A 19,575-nucleotide genomic window follows, 5' to 3' on the forward strand; every position below is an offset into this window, starting at 1 on the left:
CACGCTTCTCACTCTGATTCTCGACCTCTGAAATGGTGAATCAGCAAGTGAGAATTCTGTCACAGATCGCCAGTGAGGTGCTGAGATCGCATCTTCATAAACTGGCTGTTTCTGTGACAGTCAGTTACAGATTCTCACTGTGCTGAGATAATCTGCGGAGAACATGTTCTCCACTGATTACCTCCGTTTCATAAACTGGTAATGACCTGAGATCAGCGGCGAGACTTGGGATCGCAGCTTATCTCAGTTTTATAAAAGGACACCTAAACCACTGGCAACAATAGTGAGTGTACCCCTAAGTGAAAAAGTCCAAATTGGGACCAAAGTTTCAATATTTTGTGCGGCTGCCATTATTTTCCAGCACTGCCATAACCCTCTTGGGCATGGAGTTCACCAGATATTCCCAGGTTGCCACTGGAGTCCTCTTCCACTCCTCCATGACGACATCACAAAGCTGGTGGATGTTGGAGACCCTGCGATCCTCCACCTTCCGTTTGAGGATGCCCCACAGATATGCTCAATAGGGTTTATGTCTGGAGACATGCTTGGCCAGTCCATCACCTTTACCCTCAGCTTCTTTAGCAAGGCTGTGGTCGTCTTGGAGGTGTGTTTGGGGTTGTTATGTTGGAATACTGCACGCTTGTCTTTGTACACCCACACCTGGTTGCCGCCACACATGCTTGACACCATCTGAACCCAATAAGTTTATCTTGGTCTCATCAGACCACAGGACATGGTTCCGTTATTCAATGTCCTTTAGTCTGCTTGTCTTCAGCAAACTGTTTGCGGGCTTCTTGTGCATCTTTAGAAGAGGCTTCCTTCTGGGACGACAGCCATGCAGACCAATTTGATGCAGTCTGTGGCATATGGTCTGAGCACTGACAGGCTGACCCCCCACCCCTTCAACTTCTGCAACACTGCTGGCAGCACTCATACGTCTATTTCCCAAAGGCAACCTCTGGATATGATGCTGAGCACTTGCACTCAACTTCTTTGGTCGACCATGGCGAGGCCTGTTCTGAGTGGAACCTGTCCTGTTAAACCTCTGTATGGTCTTGGCTACTGTGCTGCAGCTCAGTTTCAGGGTCTTGGCAATCTTCTTATAGCCTAGGCCATCTGTATGTGGAGCAACAATTCTTTTTTTTCCATATCCTTAGAGAGTTCTTTGCCATGAGGTGCCATGTTGAACTTCCAGTGACCGGTATGAGAGAGTGAGAGTGATAACACTAAATTTAACACACCTGCTCCCCATTCACACCTGAGACATTGTAACACTAATGAGTCACATGACACTGGGGAGGGGAAATGACTAATTGGGCCCAATTTGAACATTTTCACTTAGGGGTGTATGCCCTTTTGTTGCCAGCGGTTTAGACATTAATGGCTGTGTGTTGAGTTATTTTGAGAGGAAAGCAAATTTACACTATTTATACAAGCTGTACACTCACTACTTTACATTGTAGCAAAGTGTAATTTTTTTTTTTTATATATATATTCTTTATTTTATTTTATAGTAATACAAAAAAGTAACAAGGTACATATTTCCCTTCAGGGGAATATTAAGCACATTATGAACCAAGGATAATACATTGTTTTATCCCTCCCACCCATAACCCAAAAAAAAAAAGCCCCCCCATCCCCCAGTCTCCCTCTTTCTTTCCTCGCATCTTATCTGCCTCTATGACTCCAACAATAGACTCTCCTCCGTTCTCTTGAAATTGAGCCATTTCTGCCATGTCTTAAAGTGGATGTAAACCCGAAAAAAAAAATAATGTTATATCAAACTGTAGAGTATAAGATTTCCTATTATTTGAGCCCAGTCTTGCCACACAGAGTTAATCCATCTCTGACCAATCCTCTTTTATTGTTCAGTGAGAAAAATCTTGACAAACTGTCAAAAACTTTGTAAAATCCTCCCCCTTGCTGTGAGTTACAGCCTAAGACACAGGCATTATTTTTTAATTCCCTCCCCCACTCCTTTCTTCAGCAGCTCTGCAAGGATTGGCTGTTCCACACCTCAGCATGATTTGGCATGCTGAAGTCATGTGGTTACTTTCCTGTCTTTTCACTGGATGTTAGAGATCATAGCAGAAGTTCAGTTAGAAATACACAGGAGAAAATTCATATTGACAAGGGGAGTGTAGAGGTGGGCGGGGAGTCTACTGACATCAAGACTCCACCCACCGAGCTCCAGACAACAGACCCACCCACAGAATATGCAGTTTTTCAGCTCTCATAACAGACAGAGGGGAGACATTTGACAGGTAAAGATACATGCAGGAGGCATGTATATCCTTATAGATAACCCCTATGGCAGTAGTTTAGAAAGGATGACATTGGGTTTACATCCACTTTAAGGTATTTCTCTCGTGTACCTTCTATTAGGTGTATTGACTCCTCTAAGGATCTCACCCACTCCACCCTTATTATCCAATCTTTCACATTTGGAGCTTCCAGGACTTTAACTGGTATTAAAGCTTTCGCAGCATTCAAAAGAAACGGCACCAATAGCCTGCTATATTGGGGTACTTCCATATCTACATCATGGAACAAACACGTCCAGGGTTTTTTTTATCTGTTCTCCCGTTATCTGTGCAATTTTACCTATGATTTTTTCACAGAAGGGGTAGATTTTGGGGCAGTCCCACCATACGTGCGCAAAAGTACCCACCTCCCTACACCCCCTCCAACATGTTGGGGGACTCTCTGACCTATATTCATGCACCCTTTGGGGGGTCACTTACCGCCTTGCTATTTATAGCTCGTTTCATATGTCTAGGTATCTCTTGCCGATGCATACACCATTTTGAGTATCTTAAGTCTATGATCCTCATCTCTCAAGGGCCCTATTTCTCTTTCCCACTTGTCTAGGTAGACAGGGAGCCCATTGTTTCCTTCGTCTCTGAATATTTTATAGATTTTAGATATAGTGCCCGTTGTGCTCAAGGGAGTGCTTAATACTTTTTCTATTACTCTTAGTTGACCTTTTCCCCTCAGTGGTTGTGGAAGAGAATGTGTGAATTGCTGTAACTGTGCATATCTCCATTTATCCAGAGGTTTATTTCCCCATTCCTTCATGATTCCCTCGTGATTTCTGTGTAGAGTCTATTGCCCTTCATCACATCCTGTAGTTGTATTACCAAAGTGTAATTTCTCACATGAAAAGATATAATAAAATATTTACAAAAATGTGACGGGTGTACTCACTTTTGTGAGATACTGTATGTGAATGTTATCAGGTTAATGCAAATAGTCATATCAGAGTTCAGTAGCGTTTTAAAAGGCTTGTTTCTATGTATAGTTTTTAAATGAGTATGGTATGCAAATACCTATGCAGGCACTTTTCAGCTTGATAGTAATGAAAAGTGACTGCTATTACTTCCCTCTCTATGTAAAACCAGGCGGTCATGTCTAAGTTGAATAAACATAATGAACACTGGTTCAGCTTGTTAAGGCCCCTTCCACAATTGTGCGACTTGGGACTACAAAGTCACATGACAGGTCGTACCCCATGACTTCCAATGAGTACCATTTATATCTGTGCTACTCAACCACTTCCCGACGACCGACGCATGCCGATGTACGTCGGCAGAATGGCACAGCTGGGCAAATGGGCATACCTGTACGTCCCTTTAAATTTGCCGCCGTGCCATTGCATGTGTGGCACGCGCACCGGCCAAGAACTCTGTGAGTCGGGTCGTGGGTCCCGCAGACTTGATCACCATGGAGAGGAAGAACGGGGAGATGCTAATGTAAACAAGCATCTCCCCGTTCTGCCTAGTGACAGTGTCACTGATCTCTGCTCCCTGTGATCGGGAGCAGAGATCAGTTACCTGTCACACATAACCACAGTTAGCCCCCCCACAGTTAGAAACATTCCCCAGGACATACTTAAAGCGGGAGTCCGGTGACCAATCTTTTTTTTTTTTTTTTTTTTTTTTTAGGTCATTGAGTCACTTTGCTAACCCCAAAATAATACTCACAGCTTGGGTGTAATATTTCCGCCTCTGTCTGTTTTCCTACTGAAGAATAACTTAAAAAATGTGATGCTGGCTGTTTCCATCTTGCTTGTGGGCATGTGAAGCCCACAAGCATTGATTTCCTGGATGCGGTGAATGCTGTTCATTCACAGCTTGTTCACACACATGATCATTGTTTCCGCACTGAATCTTGGGAGGCCTGACACTAAGCTCCCAGGAGACAGTGCGGTTCCGGGGAAAGGCAATAAACACACCTACTCCCATGGGAGGAAAGACAGGAAGTGCCACAATAAAGTACAATATAAAGGTAATTACAGCGATAAAAAAAAATTTGGTGCGGCATTTGAACATCTATGCAATTAACTGAAGGGGGTAAGATTAAGTAAAAAATTTGAGTGGAACCCCGCTTTAACACCTACACTGCCACCTAGTGGTTAACCCCTTCACTGCCAGTGTCATTTACACAGGAATCTGTGCATTTGTATAGCACTGATTGCTGAATAAATGACAATGGTCCCAAAAATGTGCCAAACATTTTTTTTTTTTTTTTATATTTTTTGGGGATATTTATTATAGCAAAAAATAATGCTTTTTTTTTTCAAAATTGTCGCTATTTTTTTTTTATATCGCAAAAAATAAAAAACGCAGAGGTGATCAAATACCACCAAACGAAAGCTCTATTTGTGGGGAAAAAAGGACGTCAATTTTGTTTGGGAGCCACGTTGCTTGACCGCGTAATTGTCAGTTAAAGCTACGCAGTGCCGAAACACAAAAAATGCTCTGGTCAGGAAGGGGGTAAATTCTTCCAGGCTGAAGCGGTTAAAGCGGAGTTCTGCCGGAAAAAAAAAAAAAAAAATTAAAGTCAGCAGCTACAAATACTGCAGCTGCTGACTTTTAAAAGGACTATTACCTGTCCAGGGCGCCCGCAATGTCCTCACCCGAAGCCACTCCATCCCCTCGGCTCTGGGTGTAGGCATTGCTAGTAAGGGAATCAGGAAGTGAAGCCTTGCGACTTCACAGCCTGATTACCCTACTGCGCGAGTTGCGCTGCGCATTTTCAGTGGTCCCTGCTGTCTTCTGGGACCTATGTGTGTCCCAGAAGACAGCGTGGGGGGGGGGGGGACACAGAGGAGGTGCCAGACACAGATCGCCACTAATACTGGGGCGATCTTTCGCCTGAAGTGGGAGCAGATACCTGACGGGTATCTGCCCCTCCACCCCCCTCTGAAAGGTGCCAAATGTGACACCGGAGGTGGGATGGAATTCGGACAGCGGAAGTTCCATTTTTGGGTGGAACTCCGCTTTAAAGTCAACCCCTGCACGACTTTGGTCTGACTTTGATGCAACTTGCGTCCCATAGACCTCAAGATTACACAGGCATTGCTTCAATGCGTGTTAATTCGAGGCAAAATTGCGTGACTTTTAGGTTGCTCAAGTGTGAAAGGGGCCCAAAGGAAAAGTATTGCAGATATAAAGTATTCACATATTGAGTTATTTTTGAAGCAATTTTCTTTATGGATTTCTGTTTGCATGAAAACTTCATCTCTTCCCATATAAGTCAATGGAAAGCTGCTTGAAGTTTAATGCAGGTCAAAGGAAGCTTGGTGAATTGCACATCTATACAGGTGCATCTCAAAAAAATTGAATATGATCAAAAAGTTAATTTATTTCAGTAATTCAATTCAAAAACTGAAACTCCTATATTATATAAATTTATTACACACAGCGTGATATTTTTCAAGCATTTATTTCTTTTAATTTTGATGATTATTGCTTACATCTAGGGAGAACCCAAAATTCAGTATCTCAGAAAATTTCAATATTGTGAAAAAGTTCAGTATTGTAGACTCATGGGGGAGATTTACTTAAACTGGTGCACACAGAATCTGGCGCAGCTCTGCATAGAAACCAACCAGCTTTCAGGTTTTATTGTCAAAGCTTAATTGAACAAGCTAAAGTTAGAAGCTGATTGGTTACTATGCACAGCTGCACCAGATTCTGTGTGCACCAGCTTTAGTAAATCTTCCCCATGGTGTCACCCTCTAATCGGCTAATTAACTCAAAACACCTATAAAGTTATCCTGAGCCTTTAAATAGTCTCTCCGTCTGGTTCAGTAGGTTACACTAACACAGGGAAGACTGCTGACTGGACAGTTGTCCAGAAGACAGTCATTGAAACCGTCCACAAGGAAGGTAAGTCACAAAAAGTCATTGCTAAAGAAGCTGGCTGTTCAGAGTACTGTATCCAAGCACATTAATGGGAAGTTAAGTGGAAGGAAAAAGTGTGGTAGAAAAAGGTGCACAAGCAACAGGGATAACCACAGCCTTGAGAGGATTGTGAAGCAAAGGCCATTCAAGAATTTGGGGGAGATTCACAAGAAGTGCACTACAGCTAGTGTCAGTGCTTCAAGAGCCGTATCCAGGACATGGGCTAGGACGGTTGCATTCCTTGTGTCATGCCACTCCTGAACCAGAGACGACCTCAGAAGAGGGTCTTACCAAGGCTAAGGAGAAAAAGGACTGAACTGTTGCTCATTGGTCCAAAGTTCTCTTTGTATTTCATTTGGAATCAAGGTCCCTGGTCCCTGAAAGTCTGGAGGAAAAGTGGAGAGGCGCAGAATCCCAAGTTGCTTGAGGCCCAGTGTGAAGTTTCCAGTCAGTGATGATTTGGGGAGCCATGTCATCTTCTGGTGTTGGTCCACTGGGTTTTTTTTTTTTTTTTTTTTTTTTTTAAACAAAGTTTTTATTTAAGTTTTCACAAAGCATCAGTACATGAAGGTTGAGAAAGATATATCAACATTGCTTACTGAGTGTTATAGCATACGTTAACAACTTACATCAAAGGTAACACATATATATGCTGTCTCTACACCTCGGCACCCCAATTTGGGCACTCGCTGTGCCATGGGATGGGAGGCAGCCCCACCAACCATCAATTGTCAAAACTTAGGTAACATGTACAACCAATGATAGCATATGAATGCATAACTTGGAACTGTTAATCAAAGAAAACTTGGAATCCTGCTTACTAAGTATACACTCTGAGGTGACATTTCCTCACTTGAAGAGCGCCAGGCAGAAGGCTGCCTGTGCAAAATAGTTGCATATTTGCGGGGCGCATATAGTAGGTGTGCACTAGGTTTAGGAGGATGTTACAGCATCTTGAGTTGAAAATTGGTAGTACAGAGGATTCAATTCTGATGGAATAATGTTCATTATAATGCTGTGCTTCTCAGATCAGTGATCCAGGGTTCCCAGTTTTGGAGAAATTATGCGGTAGTTAGGTTAGCTTTGGCGAAAGAACTCCATTTGGAAGTGATTGTTCAACAGAATAATAAGAACTGATCTGGTGGAAGGCTGTGGTGATTTCCGTGTCTTAGCTAGTGCTAAGCGAGCTGCAATTAGTATGTGAGTCGCCAATATTCTGACACGATTCGGCCAATTGGGGACATTGAGACCCAGAAGAAGATCCAGTGGGGTTAATAGTGAGGGGATATTGGACCGTATAGATGAGGGTAGAGACTTCTTGCCAGTATCTTTGAATGTTAGGGCATTCCCACCATATGTGCTGCAGGGTACCTCTTTCAGTGCAATTCCTCCAACATTGAGGCGAGGTAGATGGGTCGATCTTAGCCAATCTGGCTGGGGGGGGGAAGTACCACTTGTGGAACAATTTTTGTAGTGATTTCCAGTGGGAGATACAGCATGATGCTCGAAGAGGAAGAGTCAAGGCTTTGTGCCACATTGGAGGCTGTGGTGGGGAGCCTGTAAAGGATGACCAGAAGTTAATAGATGAAGAGGTTTGGTCTGCAGGAAGTGTTGTCAATAGTCTGTATATCAATGAGATTCCTTTAACTGCTGGAGCAGGGGTATCGTAGAATTTCAAAATGTTAGCCATTGGAGCATTGTCATCTATGATATCCAATCAAAAGAGGATAGATCGAAGTCGTAGGTATAAGAAAAAAGTTGTGGTAGGGATGTTGAATAGATGTTGCAGCTGTGAGAATGAGTGGGGCCCTGAAGTGGAGATTAACTGCCCTAGGTTAGTGAGTCCTTTCTGTATCCAAGTTTTGAGGGGCAGGTCCGGTGATATCAGTTCCTATGCTTGGATGGAGAGTTTGGAAAGGATAGATTTAGGTATTCCTTTGGCTCGTTGTGTGGAGGCTGTCCACACCTGTAGAGCCGCCGTTACAGAGGGCAGAAAATGGCATTGTGGTTTCAAAACGAGTAGGGCAGCCATCAGGGTGTGTTTCAGGTTTGCATTAAGAGCCTCGGATTCAATTTGGTTCCATGTCTTATTAGAAGCAGGTGACAACCATTCTCTTAATTGGCCAAGTACCACTGCCTTGTAGTATGCCTGGATGTTGGGGGATCCCATTCCTCCAATTTGTACTGGGGATAAAAGAATGTTCTTTATGAGTCTGGGTTTTTTCTATTGCCAGATAAATGTATTGAGTATACCCTTGTAATTGTGTTATTTGGTTGGGTAGCAAGGGTAAAGGGTTTGTACGAAACATATACAAAATATGGGGAAGCAGATACTTTTTAACTTGAGCTATTCTAACAGCCCAGGAGACAGTGAAATTACTCATGTCTTTGGATATGCGCATAAGCTTTTCTTGGAGTACGGCATAGTTCGCTTTTATAAATGACTTGCTCGGGAAGGTTAGGTGATTCTCTAAATATGGGAGTGATGAGCTCTTGGACCATGTGAAGGGCATTTCTTTCGTTGGGTCCACTGGGTTTTATCAAGTCCAAAATCAGCGCAGCCTGCTACCAGGAAATTCTAAAGCACTTCATGCTTCCCTCTGCTGACCAACTTTATGGAGATGCTGATTTCTTTTTCCAGCTGGACTTGGCACCTGCCCACACTGCCAAAAGTAAAAATACCTGGTTTAATGATGATGGTATCACTTTGCTTGATTGGCCAGCAGACTTCCCTGACCTAAATCCCATAGAGAATCTGTGGGCTATTGTCCAAAAGGAAGATGAGAGACACCAGACCCAACAATGCAGACGAGCTGAAGGCCTCTATCAAAGCAACCTGGGCTTCCAGAGCACATCAGCAGTGCCACAGGCTGATCGTCTCCATGCCACGCCACATTGATGCAGTAATGCCAAAAGAACCTCGACCAAGTATTGAGTGCATACTATACTGTACATGGACATGCATGCTTTTCAGTAAGCCAACATTTCTGTAATAAAAAAACTTTTTTTTTATTTGTCTTATGTAATCTAATTTTCTGAGAAACTGAATTTTGGCTTTTCACTAGCTGTAAGACATAATCGTCAAAATTAACAGAAAAATGCTTGAAATATATCACTCCGTGTGTAATTAAGCCATATATATATATATATATATATATATATATATATATATATATATATATATATATATGAGTTTCTTTTTTAATTTACTGAAATAAATATACTTTTTGATATTCTAATTTTTTGAGATACACCTGTATATGCATGTGAGATAAGGGACCTTAGATAACCAAGGTCCATGAGGTCAGAGACTGATAGGAATATACAGTATGTAAAGTTTGGCTTAAATTGTTGGTGCTATATAATTATGTGTATTAAATGATAAGCTGCCTACAGATCAAATGTGCTTCTTGTGCATGACCTCAGAAGTTTCTCAAACTGTTCTTAAATGCAAGCACACAGGCTTTTTATGTGCTACTTTACGCGCTTATTTGTCTGTTTATGGTTTAACTATTGAAATTTGGTGATTTGCTACTAGAGGGAGCAAATTGAAATCAATCGGACTTCTATCTTAGGCTGACCATAGACCATTCATATCTCGGACAGTTCAGCAGGGACCGGCCAAGATTCGAAACACTTAATGGGTAGGCTGACTGTACCAAGTTGATAGAGCAATAAACTTGGGTACCACCATTCTGCCAGGTTCTCTTGTGATTTATCGCTAGCAGCTGCTAGCGATAAATTTGTACATTCAGCCTGCCCATTAATGGTTAGAATCTCGGCCAGTTCCTGCTGAACCGGCTGATATTCGAATAGTGTATGGCTAGCAATAATCCCTGCCTTCTTCTGGCCAGGCTTCCCTTATCTGCACATGCCCGGTGTTCTGCCGAGAAAGTTCCGGTCGGCGGATAAGGACCCCCCTCTACTGCGCAGGCGCTGCGCCAACGCAATAGGATCCGGCAGAAATAGCCGAAGGTGAATAGGTGAAAATCAGCTGTACACGGCGCCTGTAAGAGGGCCCCTCGCGGGCTTGCTTCGCTCGCCACGCTTCGGGCACAGCCTCGCTTCGCTCGGTTCTTTTTTGTTCCCCCTCTAGGTCCACTTGGATGGTGGGGAAGGAACCTGGACCTAGGGCGCAGGCGCCGCGTACAACTGATTTAAGATTTTGAGCTTCGGCTATCTCCGGCGGCTCATAGTAGTTCGTACTGCGCAGTACAGGGGGGGGGGGTCCTTATCCGCCGAGGGAACTTTCTCGGCAAGACACCGGCGCCCCCCTACATAACACACACTGAAAAGATTTAGCGTTGGCTGTTCTGTTGGACTATACATTCCTTTTACACAGGTTTGATCATATGTTCTGCAGATGACCACTAATCCTGTATAGTATTGTCAATAATCTAAATATGTAAAAACAGGAAATATATATATATATATATAGTGTGTGTAGATAGATAGATGGAGATATATATATATATATATATATATAGATATATATCTCAAAAACACACTATGGCCTTTAGAGGAGTTAATCATAAGCTCGGCTCAAGGTTTCTCTTGCTTCCAGCTAATTTCTCTGTTCAATGAAATGTGTGCTCTGGTGCTCTACACTGCCTCTGTAAGGTGCATTAGACAATTATGATGCAAAACTTGGATAATTCAAACTAAATATGAGCTGAAAACGCATTAGCAGAGGTTGCTGGCTTTACAATCCACATCAGTATTTCTGGGGATATAGACACCTAAATCGCTGAACTAGGTTCTCACCTGGTTATTGCTCCTCTAATGTAATAGACAGCCTCTGTGACCAGTAAAGAAGCAGGAAGGGTGGGATGAAGTTTGATATGAAAAGGAAAAGCTGAGATTGCAATCTTTTGAACATTTTGGAATGCGGCTTTCGCTGAAATTAACCACCTTTTATGTAATGTTTTACATACATGTTTAGTTTGGATTTCTAAGGTTTTCACTTCTGTATGTTAAAGCTTGAGTGTACAAAACTGAAAAGTGGATCAAAAATTGTAGAATGGCAGGCATATAAAAGGGCAAAAACACACACAAATGATTATTTAAAAATTAACTACTTTATTAAACATGTATTACGCTAAAAACACACAGAAAACACAGACAAATAAACACAAATAGAGCCAGTATGATGTAATGTAGAACCCCATAAAATGTCACTAAACCCGCATCATAAAAAGCTATCAAATGGTGTATTACATGCTGTTCATACTCACTGTCGCTTTGAGATTGCTTTTCTGTATTCTACAAAAAAACTGGTTGACCCTGCTTTTCTTTATTTCCCCATACCTTGTCCCCATTTCAGCTAGGAATTTTGCAGAGCAGTGTTGGCAGCTCTGCACATGCTCAGTTTTCAGTGAGTTTCTATGCTGAGCATTCCCTCCCTTTTACATCTGAGCAGCCCATGTGGCTATATAGTCGCACATGTGGATGTATACACAGCGGTAAATGACAGCCCAGCCCCTCCCTCCTCCTCTATACCCACTAACCAGCTAAACACATTTCCACATTACATGTAGATTCATGGAGAAACCGACTCCTTCTTATTCTAAGACACAGTCTGGGGGAACGTGACACAAGCCTGTGACTGGAAGAAATCCACCCACACCATCATAATGCCAAAAAAATAGATTTGATTTCAATATATATTTGTATGACAATTTGATATAATTTATTTTTACTCTGTATCCTAAGGGCTTTTTTTTTTTTTGAACATGTGACCAGCAGAAGAGGACTAGAAGCTCCTCCTGCTTATGTTTCCCTGCACACAGGCTGGGGGAAATCTAGGTCACGTGACAGCTGTATATCGATGAGGAAGAAGGTTCTTAGATGTTTTTTTCTTAATTAAAATAATTGGTGTCATCATCCATTTATAGAAATAGAAGGGACCATGTAAAGTAAACAGTGTATTTTTAGCGTCACTTTAAAATGGCATAGGCTGGGGAATTGGTTATGGTCTAGATAGTGTAGTTCCAATGTCTAAACGCATTTTGAGACTTCGGCTCTTCTTCAGGGTCATCCCAGGAACCTTGGCATTCAAAAATGGACACTCCTCAATACCAGTTAATGATACAGATATCAATATGAAACCTGTTCGTCACTTACAACTCTTAGGAGTATGGTCAAGGATCACATGTAAGGACAGTGGTGGCCCGTCCATATGGGGCGCCACCCTCCTAATCCATGCATCCGGCCCCTAGCCTACATACAGGGTGCCGGATGCATGGATTCCAATGGGGTTTTGTTGTGTTTTTTATTTTTTTTTATTTTTTGAAGCACATGATTGGAGCCTGAGGCTGCTTGCGGCGACCGCCACATTCCCGTCCATTGGGGGGGGGGGGTTGGTTGTGGATTGGGGTTAGTTTCACCAGCTGCCACTGTGTAAGGATAAAACCTGTGTGTTTGCAGGCTTGGATAAACAATTTAGAGACAGATTAGAAACATTTAACAAATTATCGCTTCTAAGGAATCAAAAATTGTAAGGACAAAAAGGCCTTTGTGGAAGGCCAAGCATGCATTTGGGGAAAAGCACCAAATTAACAGACATAGAAAACTCATAGGCTCTATCCTTTACATGTGATCCTTCACTATACTCCTGAGTGTTGTAAGTGATGAACAGAATGTTTCATATTGATATCTGTACTGGGTATTGATCAGTGTCCACTTTTGAATGCCAAGGTTCCAGGACTGTCCCTGAAGTAAAGCCTCAGTCTCGAAATGTGTTTCGACTATACTATCTGGACCATAACCAATTCCCTTGTCTATGCTATATTAAGGGGTTTTGCATTATATCATATGGACAACTGACTGTTTGATCATTTGGTTATTGTTCACATCTTAATTATGAGCCTGAGTTTTCTATGTGTTTTTTAACTTAATTATAAAGTTGTTTCTTTTTATAATTGTGTGTTTGCCCTTTAACATCCCTGCTACCCTTCATTTTTTTTTTTAATCTAAATTTCCTCTTGAGATAGGCACTGAATGATCTTCGGTAACCATTTTACATTTAAAACTGAAAAGCGAGAAACTCTGCACTCAGCGCATAAACATAGCATTTACAAATAATATTCAAAATCAAAGAAACGATACACACCAAATTATCACGAAACAAGATATATGGTTTCAAGTGAAATAATGTTGCACTATACCTTTTTAAGGTTACATGAAGAGAAAAAAAAAAAAGCAATTTTCATGTGATTCTCATAGATAAAGTGCATCACCATCATAAACTTAGAGAAGCTCCGGTCTTCTGAGTAAAAAATACAATTCAGCAGTTTCAAAAACTGTACCTGCTGACTTTTAATAGTCACTCGCTTTTCCCACGATCCAGTGTCGTCATCACCTGGGCTAGTTCTTCACTAGCGTTTGGGTTCCTGGCGCCGGCATCTTAACTGTGGGCACCCAGCCGTGACAACTGGTGGCTTCACTGCTGGGTGCCCACTGCACATGCACAAGATGCGATGTGCATTGTGAATGGTCCCGCAGTCTTCTGGGACCTGTGACGTGTCCCAGATGACTGCAGGGGGGAAGAGGGATAGGAGAACTTCCACGCCGATCCACTATTTAACTATTATCACTGGCACAGGAAGTGAAGGGAAATCTTCCAATGTAGACATATGTTCTTGCATTAACTTGAGTGGAGGTTTCCTTTCACTTTGTTGTGATTTTCAGTCATTTCATTTTGTGTCTCAAGTAAAGACAATTCCTCTAATGGTGTCCCCACTGTCTTTTGCTCTCGCATGTTTGGGATTTACAGCAAGAAATGCTTTTTTTGTATCTCTAGGTGCTTGCAATATTTCATAATGTTTATAATGTTTTTTTCTGTTGTACTCTCTTATGCATAACAGACACCCTGGCCACCTGGTACAGAATGTGTCGCTAACTACGACTTTGATGGGAAAACGGACCAAGATCTTCCATTTACTAAAGGAGAGTTCTTGACCATTGTTGCTGTGACCAAGGTGAATAGATGTAAAAAGATGGAACAAAAGGACACTAAGCCTTACTGGATAGTGCTAAACCTAGGACAACTGTATTCCCAAGAGATTTTCAATAGCAGCACAACTATTTCAGACATGGCTAGCTATATAGTAGGGATTAGCTCATGCACAGGAGTAGTCTTTGTGACAGTTGAGCAGATTTTCATGCTTGCTTGAAAGTTTGTAGATGATTATTTCAATAAAATGGCACCAATTAAGCGCAAACCAAGGGTCTGTAGGGAAAGGGCAATTGAAAAAAGGATGTAGGCGTTTGAGCACTTTAAACCAGAATATGCTCAAAGCAGTATTAATTCCAAAACCAAAAATGTATTATATTGCAGTTTAACGACCATTAGATGTGTTGCCCGCATTCGTTTTCTATTTTTTGCCCTTTTCCCTATGCTTTCTTTTGGTGATCAGCCCAGTAATACACCTCCTGTATTAGTGAGACACAACTCTGGAGGAATGAGCATAGGAGGCACATCAGACAGCAGCATTGTTAATCTGGTTTAGATACACTAACAAATTTAAGCCAAGTCCAGCTCACACTTTATACTGTTATCAGTTACAGCAAACAGTGTTTTGGGATAAAGGCTTTGCATGAATAAATAAATGCTGATCATTTTAATTTTTAATCACCCCTGCCCGTGTTAAGTGGTTTGTCTCATCCATGTAAACTGATGCATTCTGCTGGAGAGCTTGTGAAAAACTGGCTGGCTGGATCACCAGATGAATATAGTAGGTAGATAGCCTAAAAAAGGAACTGAATACAGCCCTCACATCTATGACTTGGTAAACTGCAATTTAATGTTTTCTTTTGGGTTTAATACTGCTGTAACATTGGACACCTGATATGCAGTGCACCACCTGCTTCGTTGCAGCCCCTGAAGCAAGCAAGTAAGGGAGGGATGAAGGTATGACAATTATCTGTATGCAACCATGTACTACAAAGAGACAACCTTATTTATCAGAAGTTGTTTATAGAGCATAAGAAGATTGTGGACCAGGTTTGTTGCCAGTCCTCCTTGGATTTGGTGTATGACTTTTTTTAAAATACATTTGAACAGGCAAAGCCAATACACTCATACAGTACCTACAGATAAAGGTCATATACTTGAACAAACTGCACATACAATTGACATGGTGTATTTTATTCTCATTATCTTAGATCTTTTAATTCAAATAATGACAGATGAGTCATCTGAAAAAAATAAGTTTACTCCCACGTTTGTCACCACTTCAAATCCATGAAATTAGAATCTGGTTGCAGATTAGGTGCCAATGAATAGAACTACATAGAGTATGCAGACGGTCTTATTTAATTTTTGGAAATATAGGGTCTGGTGTTCTTTCCTATTGACCTGTGTGGTGCCTCATGCCAAGTTTTAAAGAGCTCTTGAAGGCCCCCTCAGAAGGAAGGTTGTGGATGCCCAATGAGTCCGGCAAGGATTTAAAATCAGTTAAGTAAAGAAACTGATATACAGGGGGCATAGATTTCAAGCAACTGATAATTTATCCAGTGCTGGCTGATTAAAAGAAATCAGTCCAAGAGCTGACAGTTTGATGCTAAAAGAAGTCTCCAGCAACCCCGAAATGTATTCACAAGATTTGCAGGTAACATTTTCTATACTTTGTGTCAAAATGCATGCATCGGCAATCAGAAAATGATTGCTTGGTTTTAAACTGCTTGGGAGATGTTGTCCAAAAAGAACATTAACCACTTACCCACTGGGCAATTAAAACCCCTTTCTAACAAGACCAATTTTAAGTTTTTTGCACGCTCACATTTTGAATGACAATTAGTCATGCAACACTGTACCCATATGAAATTTTTGTCCTTTTTTCACACAAATAGAGCTTTCTTTTGGTGGTATTTAATCACGGATAGGTTTTTTTTTTTTTCTTTGCACTATAAATGAAAAAAGACCGAAAATTCTGTAAAAACAAATGCATTTTTGTAAGTTTCTGTTATAAAATTTAGCAAATTAGTAATTTTTTCTTCATAAATTTTGGCCAAAATTTATACTGCTACATATCTTTAGTAAAAATAACCCAAATCAGTGTATATTATTTGGTCTTTGTGAAAGTTAGTCTACAAGCTATGATGCAAATCACTGAAAATTGATCACACCTGATGTACTGACGTCATTTTGAGACCCTAACAAGCCAGGACAGTACAAATACCCTTCAAATTACCCATTTTTAAAAAGTAGACATTCCAAGGTATTTAGTAAGAGGCATGATGAGTTTTTTTGAAGTTGAATGAATGATTTGTAAAGCGCTGCAAATGCGAACTGAATCGCCTCAAGACGCTAAATGCGTTTAGTGTTGTCAGCTTCTAGAAGAGGAAGGTCTTGAGTTTTTTCCTGAAGGCCAGATGGTTTTCTTCCATGCGGATGTGGGTCGGAAGAGCGTTCCATAGCCGAGGTCCTTGGACTGCGAATCTTCGTTCTCCCTTTGCTTTGTAGCGGTATTTGGGAATGGGGAGGAGGTTTTGGTTAGATGATCGAAGATTGGGTGTGTAGTGTTTTATTTTCTCTTGGAGGTATTGAGGAGCGTTTGTGGGTGAGGCAGAGGGTCTTGAAAGTGATCCGATTCTTTACGGTTAGCCAATGTAGGTTCCTTAGGGGTGGGGAAATGAACTCCCAGGGTTTTTTTCCTGTTAACAGTCTTGCCGCCGCGTTTTGGATGACCTGTAGGCGCGCAAGCTGATATTGGGGTAATCCTGTGTAGAGCGAGTTTGCGTACTCGAGTCGGGAATTGATGATTGTTCCAACTACTGCTGCTTTGTCCTCATCTGGGATGAAGGGGATGAGTCTACATAGCAGGCGGAGGAGATGGTGAGATCCGCTAACTACTGATCCTATTTGTGCATCCATTGTCATTTCTGAATCAAAGATAACTCCAAGGTTTTTGGTTTTGGTGCTTGGAGAGATGGTTTGTCCCAAGATGGTGGGAGGTGTCCACGGAGTCTTGGTTTTGGAATTTTGGTTAGCGTGTAGGAGAAGAAGTTCTGTTTTTGAACCGTTGAGTTTGAGGGAGCTAATGGTCATCCAGTCATCTATCAAAGTGAGGCATTTCTCTAATTGCTGATGGTCTTTTTGTCCGGTGATGCGAAAGTACAGTTTGGTGTCATCAGCGTATGAGTGGAAGCAGAGGTCCGATTTTTTTTTTTTTGATGATTTTGAGGAGTGGGTGGATGTAGATGTTGAATAGCACTGGTGACAAGGGTGAACCCTGAGGGACTTCACTGGAGATTGTGCGGGTTTCAGAGGTGAATGCTCCTAGTTTCACTGTCTGAGAGCGATTCTCTAAGAAGGATGCAAACCATTTTAGACCAGAATCTGTGACTCCTGCTACTTCTGTGAGGCGGACAAGTAGAGTATTGTGGTCCACTGTATCAAATGCTGCACTGAGGTCTAATAGTACCAGGAGACATGATTCTCCGTCGTCTGCTGCTTCAAGGGCATCGTCTCATATTTTGAGAAGTGCTGTTTCTGTGCCATGACCTGGGCAGAAGCCTGATTGCAAAGGGTCCAGGAGTTGGTGTGTGTCCAGGTGGCGTTGTAGCTGTTGTACTACCGCTTTCTCCATAATCTTGGAGATGGTGTTGAGGCTTGTTATCGGTCTGCGGTAGTTAGGGTCCTTAGGGTCGAGATTGGGTTTCTTTAGTAGGGGTTTGACGATACCTTGCTTGAGGGTGGTTGGCACAATCCCTTCTTTGAACGAATGATTTATGAGGTGTGTTATAGTAGGGGCCAAGATGTCGGAACACTCGTTCAGGAGTTTTTTGGGAATTATGTAATTTGGTGATGTGCTGTTTCGAAGGCTTCTCATAATGTTTCTAGTCGTGTCAGTGGGGATTGGGGTCAAAGAGAAATCTGGTGGTTGTGTGATGTTCGTGTCGATATCCTCTTCTTGCTTTGGTTGAGTGAGGTGGGTTGTTTTTTTCTGTTGAATTGATTTCCGAATGTTGTCGATTTTGTCGATGAAGAAATTTGATAACTCATTGCAGAATTCTTGAGTATCATTTGCTGGGGGCTCTAAGCAGGTTGGGTTCATTGACTGACTGGGCGACTATTTTGAAAAGTTCCCATGGCCGGTTTTAGGCAGTTGAGATGGTGTTCGAGAAATGTTCTTTTTTGGCTTTGAAGATTGCTTTGTGGTATTTCTCGGTGAGTATTTTGTAGTTTGTATGGTTTTCCTTGGTAGGATTTCTTCTCCATGCTCTTTCAGCTCTTCTACATTCTTGCTTGAGTAGGGGGAGAGTGCCATTAAACCATCTCGAGTTTTTTATGCGGATGAGTGTTCTGCGTTTTGGCGCTAAAAAGTCTGCTGTTTGTAGTAGTGCCTTGTTTAGGGAGTTGAGTGTTTGTTCCGTTGAGAGGTTTAAGTTTAACAATGGTATTTTGTTTGATAATGTGGTTTTGAAGAGTTCAGAGTGTAGTTTCTTCTGAGATCTGTTCCAATGTGTTGTTGCATGTTTCTGTTTTTGGAGGGTGGTGTTGGTGGTGATTTTAAACTTGATAGCTTGGTGGCCCGTCCATGGTAGTGGTGTGTCAAATATGTTGATGTCCATATTCTGTTTGAAGATGAGGTCTAGAGTGTGTCCTGAACCGTGCGTGGGAGCATTTATCAGCTGTTGAAGACCTAGTTCTTCCAGTTGGTTAATGCAGGCGGTCGCGATAGGGTCTTGGGTAGAGTTTGCCCAGAGGTTAAAGTCCCCAAGTACCAGAAAGTTTTTGGTTTTCAGGGTGTGCATTGAAATGAATTCAGTGAGTGGTGTAAGGAGATTGGTCTTTGGTCCTGGTGGTCTGTAGCATAGTAGTATGTGAATGGTGTCTTGGGGTGTTGTTTGAAGACGCAGGGAGAGTGTCTCCATGAAAGGCACTGAGTTCTGTAAAGTTGGTTTGGTGAACACAAGGTGCGATTTGAAGATCACTGCTAGGCCTCCTCCTTTATTTTCCCTATTCTATGCTTGGTTAGGATGCTGTAGTTCTCAGGCACCAATTCAGTTAGGATGGTGTTGCAGTCGGATGTTAGCTAGCTTTCTGTAATGAAGAGGCAATCTATGTTGATCCAGAGGAAGGCGGAAAACCCCTAGCTGAGCTGGCCAATAGCTACAGCAGAGGAAAAAATTCCTTCCTGACCCCCCGAGGGGCGATCGGACTTGAGGACCCTGGATCCACTGCTAGGGTACCCGGTGGGCTTACCTGTACAGGAAGGTCCGGAGGAAGACTAGGAGGGGAGGGGGGTGCAGATGGGTAGGGGGGATGGCCGCTACTAACTGATTAGACTGGTGCTGCGTCTTGGAGGATCTATGAAGGACGCTGGTCAGGCCAGAGCCGTGGATATCCTGGTCTCCAGTGTTAACCTGTGCCCCTGCAGTG

General features: G+C 42.1%; 1 protein-coding gene across 1 annotated transcript in view; it reads left to right on the plus strand.

Moving 5' to 3' along the window:
• CSK (C-terminal Src kinase) overlaps window positions 1–19,575 on the plus strand; it is a 229,378-nt gene that overhangs the window by 119,334 nt on the left and 90,469 nt on the right. The window contains exon 3 of the mRNA XM_073619012.1: window positions 14,054–14,167. Within this exon, the coding sequence (XP_073475113.1) occupies window positions 14,054–14,167 (114 nt within the window). The remainder of the gene's footprint in view (window positions 1–14,053; window positions 14,168–19,575) is intronic.

The sequence above is a fragment of the Aquarana catesbeiana genome, linkage group LG03 (genome assembly GCF_042186555.1).
Source record: "Aquarana catesbeiana isolate 2022-GZ linkage group LG03, ASM4218655v1, whole genome shotgun sequence".
Taxonomy (NCBI): Eukaryota; Metazoa; Chordata; class Amphibia; order Anura; family Ranidae; genus Aquarana; species Aquarana catesbeiana.